The sequence below is a fragment of the Halichoeres trimaculatus genome, unplaced genomic scaffold (genome assembly GCF_033239565.1).
Source record: "Halichoeres trimaculatus isolate MK-OKI-2021-1 unplaced genomic scaffold, fHalTri1.1 fHalTri1_scaffold_5, whole genome shotgun sequence".
In the NCBI taxonomy this organism is placed as follows: Eukaryota; Metazoa; Chordata; class Actinopteri; order Labriformes; family Labridae; genus Halichoeres; species Halichoeres trimaculatus.
This window is the reverse complement of record NW_027437183.1, coordinates 3,579,194-3,597,168: the sequence shown is the minus strand read 5'-3', so window position 1 is coordinate 3,597,168 and position 17,975 is coordinate 3,579,194. Positions and strand designations below refer to the sequence as shown.

Genomic DNA, 17,975 nt, shown 5'->3' with positions numbered 1-17,975 from the left:
CTTAAACAGACAACAACCTGTTGTTACTGTTGGTCCTGCAGTCACTCTGAATGTTAAAGCTTTTCACATCACACAATGAATATTCAGTGTCTTTATGAGAGTTTGATTCCAGTCAGAGCTTTGGGAGTTTAGATAAAACTCCAGCACGCTGCCCTGTAGTTAGCTTGGCTGTAATGAGCTCAGAAAACAATGGATTAGTGGAGCACATTGGATTAGAAGCTCACTCCTTCAGCTCCCACAACCATCTTGTCTCCTGTGTTCCTATGTTCTCTGCATTAGTGTGCAAACACTTTATAAAAGTATGCAACACAGGCTGTCAGAGAACTTGAACGTACACAGGAACATATGACCGCTTGAGTGCATGTCGGGGTTTCCTCCCTGCCACAAACACAGAAGGAGGAGGAGAGACGGGGGAGTAGTGAAGGGGAGGGAAGTGAGCTCTGACGTGGACACAAAGATAAATGCAAGGGGTCATGAGCGGAGGAGGGGGGAGGTTGCACGAGAAACTTCTGCAGCACTAGAGGAGTTGGAGGAGGGGGAATTAGCTCAAATGGTAGAGCGCTCGCTTAGCATGCGAGAGGTAGCGGGATCGATGCCCGCATTCTCCAAGTAATCTTTTCAACTTCCTGAAGTCACAGAAAGGCTGCACCGACAGTTTGTGAAAGGAAGGAAAGCTGTGCATCAGCAGTTTTGGGTAAAAAGACAGAGCTGATTTGATCTAATCCCCGAAATCTGACTGATGAGAGACCTTACCTCATGAGTCTGTAGCATTATGTGCTCATCACAGTGTCATACTCACATGCAGGAAGTTTTTGTTCCTCCTCTTCTCTGGCTGTGTCTTTGTTGCCTCTTCATTCTGTGGGTCCATTTGTCCTGTTGGATTAGCAGCTTCATCTCTGTGCTGCTCCAGGATTCAGAGGTCCCAGTGACTTAGCTGTGTGGACACAAACACTACATAGAGAAAACAAAAAATTGTTAATGTTTTCATCTTTTGGTGGCAAAGTTAGGAAGCATAAAAAATGACAATAAAAAACAGGACGTGAGTCTGGGTAAATTCTCCTGTTATAAAGTATAATCAGGGTATATGCAAAAATCCTGAGGTTGATTTCAATACCTTTTTAAGACTTTTTCAAAAACCTTTGAAAAAGTTTTAACACTTTATCACAACTTTCAGTTGTTGTTGGCAACCACTTTTTAAGAGTTGTAGTTGACATTTTTTACAGAAATGATGTAAGCTAAAAAGGAATAAAGCTTGAAAGAACAAATGAAACTAAAGGCAGGTTTATCGACACTCCCACAACAAGAAACAGCAGTTATTTGAGGCCAACTTGCTGAAGAAAATGAGAAATAATTTAATCATTTTTAAAATTTAAGACATGTGCCGGAGATTGTGTGATTTGCTTTAATGTTGTATTTAATTTCTCTCTATGAAATTAGAAATGGCGTTAATTTATAGCTGGTGTTTATACCGCTCACAATCCTTATTGTTGTATTTTATTGTAACTAGAGTCTTAATGTGTTTTTTTTTTGTATTTTTCTACTGACTCCATCGATTTCTGCTGTTAACAAAACAATTTTCCAGTTTGGGATCAATAAAGTAACTCTATTCTTTTCTATTCTATTCTATTTTAGAACTTTATAGGCTGAATGTTTAACGTCCCAATAAGGGCACAGTTGCAAGGAGGAAAATAGATATTCATGGATATTTTTTGGGTCAAAGCTTGAATACCTATGAAACTTAATACCTCATAAAACCACAATTAAGACTTTTTAATACTTTTTAAGGCCCTTAATTTTCCCAAAACTGATTTATCAACTTTTAATACTTTTTAAGACCCTGCGGACACCCTGATAATTACAATCAGCAGATGAGTCCTTGGAGCATTTTTAAATTACACTGTGAAAAAATACAAAGCTATTAATTGCAGAAAAAGCTTTTTGGTATATCTACAAAATGATTTAGCTTTTTCTCTGGTGTATTTATTTTCCAAAAAACTGGATCTCAGTTATTTCTCTGTTCACTAACATTTTACTCTTTATCCTGTTAATTATCCTTAAATACATGTTACTATGAACATTAAAGGTTAGCCAAAACAGACCATTTCAGGTCAGGTATTGTGCTTTTGAAAATTACCCATAAAAACAAGATAGCTAATTAGCTAATTTTTTACTCTTATATCTCTGGTGTTAGCTTTACAGGCTAATAAATAAGACTCCAATGAAAGAATGACTTGCTATTTAATTTAACTTCTCTAATGTTAGATTGTTTGACTAATTAGTCTGACAACTTTAACAGCAGCTTTATTAGCTAATAGATCTCAGCTTGTTGATTTGGCTAATTAATATCACAATGCAAATGTTAGCTTGAGTGAATGTAAAGTCTTTAATGCTAGCTTGATTGGCTAGTTAATCTAACGTCTCTAACGCCATCTTGATCGGTTAACGTTAGCCAAATTGGCAAACGCTACTTACTGGTTAATTAATCTAACGGTGCAAACCTTGTCATTAAGTGTAATTAACGTTACGGTGCTCGGTTAAACGGGTGTTGCTGTGTCATATCACCTGTTGCTCCGAAGTATTCCTCGGTCATAAACGGTTTCTGTTGATCTTCATCACCTCCAGAGTAACGGCTCCGGCTGCAGGATGTCACACCTGGGTCATAGCGTACTGTTACCCAATACGTGACGGACATGTCTGGGCAACACACACGAATCTGTGCTTTCAAAATAAAAGCCGTCGTTTTTACAAAAAATTGAAAGAGGACACGAATAAGAATTTCATCTATGTAACCTCACTGTATCATGAGCAAACGTCTATACTCATGAATGACCTCTCCTTTACAAAAGAGAGTTCTAGTGTTTGCGCTGACGTCACGATTTTGGGCGTTACCCGGATGTGCGGCCTCACTGGCGGTACATGAACGTTAATAGTGAATGGAGCGAGCTAGAAATGCGCGGTAAAATATAATTTTATATTTCTTATCCGCCAACGAATGTAGGAAAACGCACCGAGCACACTGAAACCTACAGTGAAGGACTCAACCAGCAAGAAAATATCAAAAAATATTTTGAAAAATTACGCCTCATAAGAGGGAGAGACCCACAAGGAGTTAGCATCTCCATTTACCCCAAGGTATGAAAACACAAATGTTGCTAGGCTACTATATTTTTCATGGGAGTGGAGGTCCACAGAATAAATGATGCTCTTTAGGAGAGGCTAACTTTGAAAAAGCCTCTAAAAGACACAGAGTTTTACTTATGTACTATTTATTGCCATGAATGACCCCTCAATCAAAGTTATGCTCAATCACGTTATATTTACTTTTACTGGAATGTGATTTTCAGATGCTATAGACAGAGAACATGACCTACCTGACATGAAAAGCTGTGAACAGTCTCAAATATTGAGATTAATGACAGATTATTGACTTGGAAATCCTGGTGGAGCTTAGCTAGCCACAATGTCCTCCCTTCTTCAGGCAGTTGTTGACACCCCTAACCCTCATCTGCTATCATTATTAATCAAAAGCGTATGATTTTTTAAAATTTTGGTCGGACCAATGAGTGCAGTAAAAAACGCAGCATTGATTTACTATTTTGTGTGACAATAATTGTATATACCCATAAGCTCAATTCTGTTCTGTTGTGAGAGTGCCTCCAACATGGCCAAGCTCCAATTGATTACATCACGTTGTCACTCCCAAAAAAAGCCTCTCAAAATTATGCTTCAAGTAATATACCTTTGTTTGATTTTTGAGTTTAATTTCTGGTTGTGAATTACATCACATCCTTTCTATACATGCTTTCCCCAAACCTGGTATGCTGTGTATTCCTGTTATATTATTTTCCTTAGATTTTCTTTTCGAAAGTTTTTAACATTTGTAAAGTGTCTGTGCACTCTTATTTGAATTGAATACACAAATAACCAATAACCAGTCAATAACCATATAAAGAAATAAAAGCTGATTCTTGACCCAAGTCAAGAAGTCTGAATTTTATGGATTTTGACTTTAAAGTCTGAAATGAAAAAAAAAAAACAAACAAACAAAAATATTTTTTCATTCTTTATTAATTTTTTTTGCTGTGCTTCAGTAGAAAACACCAGACACACAACTAAACACTCAAAATCGTTTAATGCACATGTTTAAAGACAAACTTTTATTGTGATTATATCTAAAATGACTAGCTGTTACAGATAGATGGTTAAATGTGGACATATGGAGAAATAAAATATTGTGAAATAAATGGTGAATCAGAAAAGAAGTATTTGTCTTTCTATTCTGTCTTCTCTGTACTAAATCTATAATTCACTCTAACTTAAGTCACTCATTCATCCTTCATTTTATCTTTTCCTTCGGCCGATCTAGGTCCTCAGAGACAGATGTTGCTTCTTTCTGCAGAAAAACAACATTTACGGTAAGTCATGTAAAAAAAAGTACCATTATAATATAAAACAGAAATAGGAAAGGACAGGATTTAAATATGAGATGTAGAAAGATGTGACGATTATATCTTTCTCTCCACAAAGAGAAATGTGGGGTTGTTTCAAGGGTAGATCAGTTACCCTGTGACTAAATTCAGACACCACTTACTGTTGTTGAAAGGCACTTTTAAAATCCATATTTTATTTAAAAAATTACTATAATACCTTCACATTACGCCTTGTGTTGTGTCATTTTGGAAGCTTACCATCTGTCCATCTGCGTCCTTATTGAAGGAGCAGGTCAGCCACTTGATGTACTCCTCTCTGACCTAGAAAAACAGAAAAAAAACATCTTTGTTTAAACACAAGAGCTGTGTTCATATCAGCTGGTAGTGGTTCAGAGTCCTCTGCGTAAAACGTGTACCTCCTTGTTGAGCAAACAGTGCACGATGAAGAGGAAAGTGCCTTGTTGGGAGTTCATGATTATGAAGAGAAGCTGGAAGAAAAGGTTATTCTGGTACAGGCCCAGGATCCAGGTGCAGCCCAGGATGACAAACTGAGCCAAGATCTTAAAGACAATCAACCTGAGAAAAATAAGGAACATTACGTCAAGACTGAGATGTAATTATAAAGTCATCGCTTTTTTGCAAACACCATCTTGTGATTCATACCTAGTGTCTTTGGACTGAGAAACGTCACTTTTCATGTTTGCCAGAGTGGGTCTCAGGCTCCACAGGGTGGCACAGAACAACATCCAGTTCAGCTGAAAGAATTTAATTTTACTGTTAGATAATATCTTATAACACAATATCACTGGATCCTGGATAAAAATGTGTGGACTTTTTGTTATAAAGTTTTTCCAGTAATTGTAAAAGACCTTGAATTTATTCCAATACTTATGATGTTTGATATAAGCTGATACAATTCAATTGAGACGTTTCACAGGTAGGAAAAAAAAATGTAACTACGGGTGTTTCCAGCAAAGACGTGATCCTTCAATTGTTTAATTCTTCGAGGCAAATCACAAACAAAATCAGACTTCACCTTTCCAGAGAAAGCCGCACCCGTCAGCAGGTGTTTGGGAAAGGATCGTGCAGTCTGAAGGCAAATTCATCCTCCTTTGCATTAATTGTTTTTAATCCCGTCTTTGTCCCAGTAGTTCAGCACTGTCTGCTGTGACAATGTTTGAAAGCCAAATTGACCTAATCCTAGATCACATGGAAGTGATTTGTTTTTTAAGAGTTTGACATCTTCTTTCACTTCAGACAAATCCAGACAAGTTACAGTCAGAGAAACGCTCACCCCAATGATGGTGATCACAGGTCCTGTTAAAGCCCAGTTGAAGCCGCGCTGTCTCGACAGCCAGCACCTGAAACAGAATCAAAGAAATTAGAAAATCTTTAAACCAAGACTCTAGACACACAAACAGGAGGATATCTGACTCTGTTCTGTGTTATAAGTGTAAACATCCTACCTAGCAGGTAGAAAATGTCTGATACTGTGATAGAAAAAGGCCTTTGTCCACAATGTGCTTTACAAAGAGAAGGTTATCCCATTTCAAGCTTGAGGTGCACGATATTGGTGAGTATACTGAGTCAAAGGAATGAAGAATACTTACAGAAAAAAAATAACTTTTTGCATTTTATTTAAATGGGTGAGCAATCAACTTATAGCATTTTGGATGCCAATAAATTTGTAAAAATTAACATTACCAGTTTTTTGTTCCATGAGTTTTCCTAAATTTATGTTCTGACTGTTTTCTGAAGCCTGTAAGGTTGACTAATGAAGCGTTAAAGATTTCTGAGCTTTTATTCCTCTAAACACTGCTGCTGTAATACAGACGGCTGTGACATGAGACATAATGTTTCACTTATGTGATTTTTCCACCGCTATCATGTTTTTTCGGACAACAAACAGACAAACACAGAGATACTGACAGATCAGTGATTTTGACTGAAGAATAGAGGGCGACAGTTTAGACTCAGAGCCTGAACCACGACCAGAAAAACAAAAACTTTAGAGGCATTTTCTCAGTCTAAAGCTTTATCAATCCAAGGTAGGATTCCTGAATCATTTAATGCTGTTTTAAGATATTTATCGTCATCACTCACAAGGAGTAAAAACAATAACCCGTCCCAGCAGAACAATGTGATGTGGCGCTGGACAGCGCTCAGGCTTCATCCTCAGAACAAGAGTCTGTCAAAGGCATTTTGTAGTTACATGTTTATTGGTCAAAAAAAGTGAAAACAAACTTAAAGCAAACTAGCACAACGCTTGTACCTTTCCCATCATCAGAAACACCTGCTGACATGATAGCAGTCAATCCAGCCAGATGGACCGGAGCAGGCTGGATATTTATGCCTAAACTCCGTCAAAACTTGGCAAAACTCATATTTTTCGTTGACACATATTTTATTGTATTTTACGAAAATAATCAAGAAAAGTATTGGTTTTAATGTTATGAGGCTACGAAGCTCGTTAGACTGTAAAAATCCCTAATTTAGCCGCACTATTTTTTGAGCCGCGGGTTCAAAGCATGTGAAAAAATGTAGCGGCTTGTAGTCCGCAAACTACGGTTTCAGTTTGCTTCAAAAATGTTTATTTTGATGCCACTATTTTTGTTAAAAATGGTTGTATCACATTTTAGGTTTTGAGGTTTGACCATAGACACTTACCTATAGCGATGTACGGCCTGTGTCTAAAACAGGGTAGCCATCATCACCCACACCAGCTGTAAATGTTTACTTCGTCACGTCACTTACTCGGTGCTACTGGCCTTAAAAGTGTATTTTCAGATTGGCTGTAGCAGAAAAGTGTCTTCTCACGTCAGAAAAAATAAACCTCCATCAAAGATTAACCACTACAAGGACTGAATTATGTGTAACGATGCTTTACCGTGGTAATTACGGTAAAGCAAAATTTGTTTTGTGGCAACGTATGACACCGGTGACGGTGATGAAACCGGTATACCGCCCACCCCTAAAAGAGGTCATATGATACTGTTTGTCATACTCACACATCTGCCTCAGTGGCCCCGTATCCGTCAGAATAAACCAGCGCAGAAACACCAACCACCACAAAAGGAACGCCGTATCCGATGAAGTAGAGAAGAGGTCTGGGAAGGCCGTCTCTCTGGATGACCTTCACCTTGGACAGCTTCTGGACCAAAAGGTAAAGCTGCAGCGCTTCCAGGAGCATCCACACGAAGCTCGCAACGACTAAGAAGTGGAGGAGGCCGGCCATGACGGTGCACGCCAGCTGAGGAGAAACAGAAAGAGCTTTTAAAGTTAGAAGATGTTATTGAGAGATCCCAGAGGGGGTCACACCACAGTCCCCACGCACATCGTGATCAGTGTATCTGTCGTTCCACAGCAGCAGCAGATGAGACAGGCCGAGGCTGAGGCAGAGGTGGAGACGGGCCGTGTTGTTGATCTTTGGGTTCCAGCTGCACAGGAGGAAGCTGACGATGGCCAGACCGAAGAAGAAAAGTCCAACCATCACACATATTCGGTTCAGCCACTCAAGGAAAGGAAACACTGGTGGAGCCTAAAAAAAAAGACGACACAGAGAGGGAAAGTAGGTTAGCATTCAGACTTTCAGTGTGGAGCTGAAATACCTGGGCATAGATCTCTGGTACCTCCCCGATCTGCATGATGAGGGCAAACGTAGAGAGATGAGAGCAGCTGCACACCGTGTGGTTCTCACTGGTGTTTGAAACCCAGCAGCCATGGTTGGACCAACGCCTCGTCTCGTCTTTTACTTTACTTCCTTCTCCTCCTGAGCTCTCTGCCTGTCCCTCCCAGTACACACAGGTCACCAAACCAGAGGCTGGTAGCGGCTGTTAAAAAGGACAGAAACTAAGACTCTTAGAGACAAAGCATGAGAACCAGCTGTTTGTCTCTGAAGAAGCAGAAACTGAGCAGCACCTTCTTGTGCTGGATGGTGAAGTTGACGGGCTCTGTGAGGTTGGTGTTGTTCACTGAGGGTAAGATGGCTGAGATGACGTCAGAGAACATCTCTGTCACGTTCTCTGTTTTAAAGTACGTATGACTGAGGAGGCTCTCCATCCCGTTCAGAACCATGAAGGCGGCCGCAGCAGAACCTGAAGATGAAACCGTCAGTGAGGATGTTTCTCTGATCTTCAAACCTCTGCATATTCTGTAAACTGAGTAAAACACTCTTTTCTAAAAACCAAGATCTTCACCAGACTTTCTGAAATGATGAGGTCATCACATAAGGATTTCCTAACCGGTTCATGACACGCTGGAGGGGCGGGCCTCAAACACCAAGGTCTACCATTAGCTGTGAAAAGGGCCTTTAGCCAAATGCTTAAAAATTGCAGGTCATCTGGGGTGCCAGTATAGCCTAGCAGTCTGGGTTGCGTGGCCCATGAGACAAGCCTTTCAGAGGATGGTCTGGGTTCAAATGCAGCCTGTGGCCTGCATGTCACTTATTTCTCTCAACATGATTCCTGCTCCTCTCATACTATAAAAAAGAATCCCCCAAAATACCTGACAATAACTACAGAAAAAAAATAAAGAAATACAATTCATCAGATGTCCACTAGAGGCTGTCTGCAGGGACACCGGAATCCACACACACCCATTCAAAAAGTTTGATGCTTACAGCTGAAATAAACACGTTTGTAGCCTGGGTTCAAAAGTTGGTTCGGGTCTCAGTGCTCTTTCCATGACTTGTTATTTACAAAGTCTTTCAACTCGTGAGTTTTGTCCATTTAACTGTCAGGGACCCCAGAAAAACAGGGAACTGAAGGGCTACAGATTAACAAAAAAGTTTTTATTCTAACTGAACTCAAAAACCAAACCGGATTCAAAATCGAAAACACTCTAGAAAACTTACACAGAATGCAAAAGACGAGGAAGCTCTGGAAAATGACAAACACTTGACAGCAAACACTTGCGCCCTTCTCTACTAGCACGCCTTGGCCCTACTCTACTTCTACCTCCTAGAACAGGCTAGTTTTTGTACCCACTTCGTTCTGGTTCCAAGCGAGCCAAATCCTAAATCGATACGAACAGATGACCTCACGGACCGCCGGCTACTGACTGGTCAGACAATGTCCCCAAAACAAGACAAGACATAACAGGAATAGAGCCTCCATTTTAAACAACAACTGCAACTTCGCCTCAAAATGTGCCGTACCAAGACGAATCGAACCGGACTGCTTGGTGGAAATTTTGATTTTACGTGAATCGGTACCTAGTACTTTTGACAAAATTCGGCCAGTACCTATAAAAGTACCTAATTTGGTACCCATCCTAGTCTGCAGGATGGGCCACGCTGAGAGTGCTGTTGTAGTATATCTAAGTTCTGTTGCCGTAAATCACTCTGCATCTCTCTGCACCTCCTGTCAACTCTCAGTAACCAGTAACTCCCCTAATCTCTCGGCATCTTTGGCTGCTCCTCGGGTTGCGAGAGACTGTTTACTGCCCCAGGAGTGACGTTCGTTCACGTTCCCGTTCATGAGTTAAAAACTGAGCGGTTCAGTTCACCGTTCATAAAATTATGAGTGTGTTCAATGAGCGCGCGCATTCTGACTTGTTCATGTACAGCACTGGTTAAATATTTCTTCATCACTCACTTGGAAGAAGCTGGGATGAGTTCAGCAAAAACTAAAACTAAACAATGCAGAGAGAGAAAATGGGTATTTTGTGGCGCTGTAAATCACGTAAAGATACTACAGGGGCACCAGAGGGACAGAATAAAGAAAAAAAGCACAACACCCTCTCTTTGATACAAATCTGTTGCACTACTTCTCACCGTTGTTGTTTTCAGCCAGATTAATCAGGTCTATCTCCATCTCGTTTCCGTTGGCTGAGAGAGGAGCAGTCTCTGAATTCCTTCTTCCAGGCCCAACAGTTCTGAGACTTAACTCTAAAATATAAAACTGGATTATTTCAGACACACTGCAAACATTATAGGTTAGTAGAGTGAAGCAGGGAGAACCCGTCTTACCTACTGTCGGACTCTGCAGAGTTACTTCCGTGTTGTTCTTGCTTTGGTCCGCAGTTGCAGAAACTAAACGCTCTGAGATTTTCAGGATGGCACTGCCGGTCTCTCCTTCTCCTTCACTGCTGACATTACTTGACTTGACACGTGGTCCAACCCCTGAAACTTCCTGTAAATAAAAGCATAATGATGCAAACTCAAAGGGATATGTCATCCTGAGCGGACAGAAAGGTAATTTCAGAAACACTGGGTACCATGACTGCTGAGAAGCAGTTCATCACAGTCTGTAGAGAAAGCACAAGAAATGATGAAAGGTCAAGAGTGTTAATAAACTGGTCTCTTTATTAGCTTTCTTGTCTACTGAATGATTGTTATTTTGTTTGAGACAATAGACAGCAGAGGCAAATTGTAGATTTATCCTGTTCTGAAGGTTTCACCTCACCTGGTCAGGTAAAAACATGCCTTCATTGTCGTGCAGTTGATTGTCCATGTAGTCCAGAAAAGCTCTATTTTTTGTCTGACCCTGCAAAAAAGGGCAAACCTATGAACGGAACATTCTGGATGCTTGTCTGAAATGTACACGTACAGTGGGGAAAAAATGTTCAAGGAATCAAGGAAATGTTCCAGCTACATTCAGTAAAACTGTGCATGTGTGTGCTAGTCACTTCACTGCCAACTGCTTTTCCAACTTTGGACAGTCCAACAGAGGGCTAGCCAATAGACTGGTCCTGAATCCAGGCGCATTACCAACCGTCCTCCAACAAACCTGGGACCCTGGAAATGTGAGTATTTTAAATGCTGTGTGCTGTGGAGCAGATGGAAGAGCTGTTCCTCAGTGTCCCCCCTGTCTCTGTGTTAGCTTCAGGATGCTAACTTTAGCTGCAGTTAGCCTGTTGTTTTAGCCTGTAATGTTACGGTAAACTAGCTTCGCTGTTTTCTAAACATTGTGCACTTGGAGCTCGTGGCGCCGCTCTCAGTGACGTGGAAGAGCGGGGCGGTATCAGCAGTGGCTCATTTACATATGAAGGCCACGCCCACTAAATCAGAGCGTTCTGAACAGAGGGGCTATGAGAGCCTGGAAACAATGCTGCTGTGCTTGATTTATTGACTTTTTGGACCAAAACATGTTACTACCATTTCATGAAGACATCAATGATCCATATCAAACTGCAGGAAAGGGGCAGAATATGGGACTTTTAAAATAAAATTTTTACCTCTCTGGGTTTCATCTTATCCAGAACATCCTGGAGGTCTGTTCAGTGCAAGAGAAACGGAAAAAAAGAACATCTCATGGTCAATCAGCACATCAACTAGAGATGAACTCAAATATGTGTAATCCCAAGCTCACTTTCACAAAATGAGACCCCCACTGTCCACAAGACGCCAGTGGAAGGGTAAAACCCATCAGGGCAGGAACAATAAAACGTCCCCTCGACATTGGTACAAATTGTATCTCTCCCACAGATACCTGGTGTCTCACTGCACTCGTCAATATCTGCAAACAACATAAACGTCAGACTTTTTTTATAGTAGGAGACATGACATTACCGTCCACTTGTCGTAAAGGTAGTCACAAACCTGTGCACGGGTTGTCAGCGCTACTTTTTTCGCTTGTATTGCTCGCCCGGTAACCTGTGTCACAGGTGCAGTTGTAAGACCCAATTGTGTTTGTGCAGTCTGCTTTGGGACCACAGATGGTAGCATCGCTGACACACTCATCAATGTCTGCCAAACACATGACAGCACATCACAGTTAGCAGTCGAACAGTCCCTGTGCATCTGGAATGAAAAATACTGATTTCCGCCTTGTAATGCTCATTTCTGATACCGATACAGATGTTCTTCAAGCTGGGTTTCTTATCGTCATTGGTTGGTTCGAATCCCGGGAGACATGCACAGGTAAAAGCTCCAGGTTTGTTGGTGCACAAAGCGTGAGGGCCGCAGATGGTGGAGTTTAGACATTCGTCGATATCTGTTGAGCAATTGTGAAGCTGATGTTAATGTTTGCAAAACAAAAAGAGAACAAAGACACTTCTCTTGATTTTAACATGTGACTTTCAGCACACAAACCTTTGCACTCAGAAGTCAGGTTGGGTTTATTGTCGTATCCTTTATCGCATTCACAAAAATAACTTCCAACTGTGTTCTCACACTCCCCGTTCTCACCACAGATGTCTTCGTCGCTGCATTCATTGATATCTATGGATAAAAGACCGGAAACTGCAGTCAGTGTATGCATCCAAACACTTAAACATCAGTTGACAGTTGAAACTCCAAATTATACCTTTGCAAAGGTTGGACAAACTGACTGGATATGATGAAGATGTGGCTTCGAATCCATCCAAACAAACGCAGAGGTAAGATCCAGGGGTGTTTTCACATTCTGAATGAGGACCGCAATCAGTCGTCTGACACTCATCAATGTCTGCAAAGAGATGTCACAAAGCAAATGCACAACTGAAACGTGGTAATACAGCTACAGCCTCCCCCTAAATTAAACTTTACTGAGTACGGGCATCTAAAGCCCCGTTTCCACCAGCAGGATCGGTAAATCCTGATCCTGTTTGTGTTTCCGCAGCCAACCGGGCTCTTTGTAACCTGACAAGCTAGACGGACAGTTTCATATTCATATCCACCTTAGAAATATTTCAAGGAAGGATGACTCCGAGTGAAATCGTTGGTCAATGGAGCCTGGCAAGATGGATCTGCAGGATTTCAGAAACTGAGTCAGGCAGGTCTACCTGCTCTGCAAGGTTAGGCTCTTAGTGGTAGACGGCGTGAAAGCCAGATGCTGATGGCCGCGTCAGCTACATAATAGCGAAGTGATACCCGTGGTCAAGGTTGGTAGTGTTTTCTTGGGTTAAAGACTGCACTTCCCATGAGCACCATTACCTACTGTCAGATCTTCTTTTTACCTCCCCTTTTCTTTATTTCGTTGCTGACCACCATGAAAGGTTATTTTACACCAGGTGTTCCCAAACGTTTCTTGTTCAAGACCCGAATTTAGAAATAAATGCAAGTTTATATGCATATATTTTGTTGCTAGGCGCCGCCTGTTACAGCAGTTCTCTATTCTTTATCTGTTCCTTGTAATTTTTTTCATCTATTTTTTGTCATCTTTGTATTTGGAGTGGGTCATTACTTTGTATGGCTCATTTGTTGGTCATGGACACCAAACTGGTTTTGTCTTCAGTGATATTTTTACTATTTTTGCTCCTGTGTTTGTCTGGAGATCCTACATGTAACCATGGCTGCATTGTTTCCATGTGAAATCAGCTGTTAGCAGTCTGTAGCATGTCACTTCTAACTGGTGCTGGGCCGGATGTTTCCCCACAAGGTTAGAGGAGATGAGGATGATGTGCTGGTTCTCAGGTGTGAGTTGAGAAGTGACGACATGGACCTGTCCTTCCATCCACCGTTATTGGGAACGTAAGATCTATCTCCAATAAGATGGACGAGCTAGCTGTGCTAACCCAGCAACAGAGAGAATACCAGAAGGCAGAGTAGCATCATGCTATTCACAGACATAGCTAACTGAGCTAACGCCAGACACCAGCGCCACATTGGAAGAGCAAAGTAATCAGTTACATTACTTTATTGCTATGATACTTGGAGTAAGTTACTGATTACATTTTGTAATTATACTGGATTACATTTTGCTGCTTACCAGCACATCCAAATGTATCTCCGGTGGGAAGGACTCCGTGTGGGATCTCGTACCCAGTAATACATTTACAGCCTCCTGTCACACACGTAGTTAGTGGTCCACAGAAGTCGGACTTAGAAGCGTAATGATCTAAACAGAAATATTCCACATATTAAATAATAAAGATGTTAAAGGAGCTCCTTAACATGTCAAAAGTCAAGTTTGGAAAAATACATGACAGTAACATTTTTGTACTTACATGTAGCATAAGTTGTATTGACAAATGGATGACTCTGTGGTTTGTAAATATAGAAGTAGCCAGAATCAGGGAGAGGACAGCGGACAACCTGAATTTTAAAGCCATCTTGATAACATCTGGTAACATAACGATACATCTGAAGTAGTCCTACAGTGTTATAGGATCCTGGATGAACACCATGACTGTGAATCATGTACATGCCACCAGCAGTAGGACCTGTTCTGCAAAGGTAATGTACTCTGTTTCCACCAACTCCAGTGAAACGCCACCATTTCCCAACAAGGTGTGCGTCATCTTTTGGATAGCCAGGAAAAGAGACTGAGGTGAATCCATAGTTGCGCCAAGGATCAGTTATGTTGGTGTAATTACCACAAGGACCTTCACAGAACAACACAGGCAGCATATGAGCAACAGTGACACAAAACTTCAGTTTGTACACCTGAAGACAGAATGTGACATCTATGATTTAATCCATACCAGGAGAGAAATCACAGCAACCAAGGGTGAGGAGGAGGCCTGAAGAACGGGGACAAAGGATAGACATACTTATACCATCAGTGGTGGTAACACACACACGTATTATTAGAACATGGTTTTGTAGGGAACAAATATTTCCAAGATGCCGTTTCCAGCAGCACCTGGCTCCTGCCTATAGCACCGAAAGAGCCAAAAGCTGGTTAAATGACTGTGAAGATGAGAGACACCAGACCAAGTAACTAGACTAGCTGAAGGCTGCTATCAAAGCAACTTTAACTTCCATAACAGTGGCATACAAAGACTTTGTGAGGGTGCAGTTCTCCCATAGGAACTACTGAATTCAGAAAAAAATGACTTGAAATAGCTGAACACTGCTGTCTCTGACATGGGCTTATGAGCGTTAAACATTCCTTTTGAATGAATAGGGTTTACTGGACCCCTGCAAAACTACATAAGGTCCATAAATAATGATTATGTGGAATTAAGTACGATAACACAGGAAAAAAGTATTGAAGCACCATGGAAAGGCTGAATACTTTGGCAAGGAAATGCACCATACCACCTGAAATCTGTCAGTAATTATTACTTGAACTTCCAATTAGTGCAAACCAACATCAGCTGGGCTAGAGCAAATTGATGGTCCTATAAAAAAGGTTGTTTTTTCACCAAGCCGTTAAATACCACACACCTCATGATGGGTAAAGGCAAAGAGCTCTCTGAAGACATTCACAACCTGATTGTTGCTCAGCATCAGAATGGAACTGGTTACAGACTTATATCAAAGCACCTGAATATTCCAGTCAGCACCGTTGGGGCCATTATTCACAAGTGGAAGAAGCACCACCTTACCATCAACAGGCCACGCACAGGAGCTCCTTGAAGATTTCTGACCAGGGAGTCAGAAAGATAGTCAGAAGAGTACTCAACGAGCCAAGGACCACCCTGAAAGTGCTCCAGAAAGACTTGGAGGCAGCAGGTACAATTGTTACAGAGAAAACAATAGGCAATACACTCCACCGCCATGGCCTCTAGGAACGTTCAGCCCGCAAGACTCCATTCCTCAAGAAAAGGCATGTTGAAGCTGGTTTAAAGTTTGCTAAACAGCATCTTGACAAGCCTGTAGAATACTGGGAGAATGTTGTCTGGTCAGATGAGACCAAAACTGAACTTTTGGGCTGTCATACTACAGACCATGTTTGGAGGAGAAATGGCTCTGCACATCAGCCAAAAAAACACTACACCAACAGTGAAGTTTGGAGGTGGAGGCATCATGGCATGGGGTTGTTTCTCATCTCATGGTGTTGGCAAACTTCATATAATTGACGGAGCAATGAATGGAGCCATGTATGGGGAAATTCTTGATATGAATCTGCTGCCATCCACCAGGATGATGAAGATGAGACGTGGCTGGACCTTCCAGCAGGACAACCATCCAAAGCACACGGCAAAGTTGACTCTCAAATGGTTTCAAAAAAAGAAAATCAATCTGTTAGAATGGCCTAGTCAATCACCTGACTTCAATCCAACTGAACATTTGTGGAAAGAACTAAAGAAAAGGGTTCACCAGAGGGCACCAAAGAATATTCCAGATTTAAAGACAATCTGTGCAGAGGAATGGGCCAAAATCACACCTGAGCAGTGTGGGCCATTAGTTCAAACATACAAGAAGCTTCTGGAAGTTGTCATTGCAAACAAAGGCTTCTCCACTAAGTATTAGATGAGTCTCAGTTAGCGTGTTCAATACTTTTTTCCTGTGTTATCGTACTTAATTCACCATAATCATTATTTATGGACCTGGACGCTGTGATTTCTTTTCATGTGTGGATTATTTGAGTTAATACCAATGTCTGGTAGAAATTTTGTTTGAATTGCATCTTTGGAAATCAATGTGATGAGAGAAAAGTTGACACGTTCAATACATTTTTTCCCCACTGTGTGTATATTGAAGTCAGTAAAATAATGCCAGTTATAATGAAAAAATTTTGCTTAGCTTAAGACTCACACTCAAAGGAAATACTCAACTATCTAGTTTTAAACAAAATAAAATAATCACTTTGACAAAAAAAATCATAGATTGACTCACTCAAAAGAGTTGAACAGGCCCAGAAGTTCATCATGACGCGTCGCTCTCCACACAACAGATCGATCATCAGTTTAAGATACACATTTATTTCAGAAATTTACATACCATCCAAAAACTGTTTTCCCAACATCTAGCAATGCAAAATTGATGCAAATTCATTTGTGGGGCTGGTACATGGCAGCCTTACACAGGGCAAAAACACGTGTAGAACTCAAAGAAATCAGAATCAGAATACTTTCTTGATCCTGAGGGGAAATTTCATTACGGTTACATCCCTTTCGAAACATATAAGAAAACAAACGTGGGGAAAAACAGAAAAGGGATAAACTTAGGAGCTGCCAGCTACCCAGCGTCCCTTTGCAATAGATATGAAAAAACATTAGGAAAGGAGAGGGAAAAAAAGTCCAGACTACTCCTCAACAGGGGGCGTAGTTTGAGCTCAAGAATAAGACACCTCAGCAAATAAACACATGTTGGCAACAAACGAAAACTCAAAGACTTGCACAAATGTCACTACTCAGCCACGGAGGGGCGCGCACGCAGCCTTACTCGGGCACGTGCGCATCAACCCTCTGTAGCTGAACTGTAACAGAGCCAAAGAAGGCGTTGAGTCCAAGGTAGTGTGTGTGCCATGTGACTTCATGTGTGTGTATGTGTAAACCCATGGACAAAATGTTTGTATCATCAATAAAAGATCTTGGTGAAAAGCTCATTTATCAAGGAAATGTTCCAGCGACACTCAGTAAAACTGTGCATGTGTGTGCTAGTCACCTCACGGCCGACTGCTTTTCCAACTTTGGACAGTCCAACAGAGGGCTAGCCAATAGACTGGTCCTGAATCCAGGCGCATTACCAACCATCCTCCAACAAACCTGGGACCCTGGAAATGTGAGTATTTTAAATGCTGTGTGCTGTGGAGCAGATGGAAGAGCTTTTCCTCAGTGTCCCCCCTGTCTCTGTTTTAGCTTCAGGATGCTAACTTTAGCTGCAGTTAGCCTGTTGTTTTAGCCTGTAATGTTACGGTAAACGAGCTTCGCTGTTTTCTAAACATTGTGCACTCGGAGCTCGTGGTGCCGCTCTCAGGGACGCTGAAGAGCGGGGCGGTATCAGCGCTGGCT

The 17,975-nt window shown here is 41.3% G+C and overlaps 1 protein-coding gene and 1 non-coding gene across 2 annotated transcripts; one reads left to right on the top strand and one right to left on the bottom strand.

Annotated features, from left to right (window-relative positions):
- The first annotated feature begins 535 nt into the window (after positions 1-535).
- trnaa-agc (transfer RNA alanine (anticodon AGC)) lies at positions 536-608 on the top strand. The gene has a single exon. It is a non-coding gene; the product is annotated as a tRNA-Ala (tRNA).
- A 3,716-nt stretch (positions 609-4,324) lies between these two features.
- On the bottom strand, positions 4,325-15,797 carry LOC141790027 (adhesion G protein-coupled receptor L2-like). Its single transcript, XM_074669655.1, has 22 exons — positions 15,785-15,797; positions 14,298-14,675; positions 14,060-14,188; positions 12,677-12,817; positions 12,463-12,591; positions 12,221-12,364; positions 11,971-12,117; positions 11,741-11,887; positions 11,607-11,644; positions 10,835-10,915; positions 10,647-10,676; positions 10,399-10,561; positions 10,204-10,317; positions 8,349-8,524; positions 8,060-8,260; positions 7,765-7,968; positions 7,439-7,680; positions 5,725-5,791; positions 5,094-5,185; positions 4,847-5,006; positions 4,689-4,751; positions 4,325-4,393 (listed from the first exon to the last, which is right to left on the bottom strand). Exons 1-22 carry the CDS (start codon positions 15,795-15,797, stop codon positions 4,337-4,339), a joined length of 2,916 nt encoding a protein of 971 aa, XP_074525756.1. The 3' UTR covers positions 4,325-4,336.
- Between the last annotated feature and the right edge of the window lie 2,178 nt (positions 15,798-17,975).

Excerpts from the sequence above, each read along its gene's own strand:
- LOC141790027 (XM_074669655.1), bottom strand. Across the intron at positions 11,888-11,970 it reads CGCTGACAACCCGTGCACAG|ATATTGACGAGTGCAGTGAG; the intron begins GTTTGTGACTAC and ends TGTTGTTTGCAG. Across the intron at positions 10,677-10,834 it reads GCATGTTTTTACCTGACCAG|ACTGTGATGAACTGCTTCTC; the intron begins GTGAGGTGAAAC and ends CTTTCTCTACAG.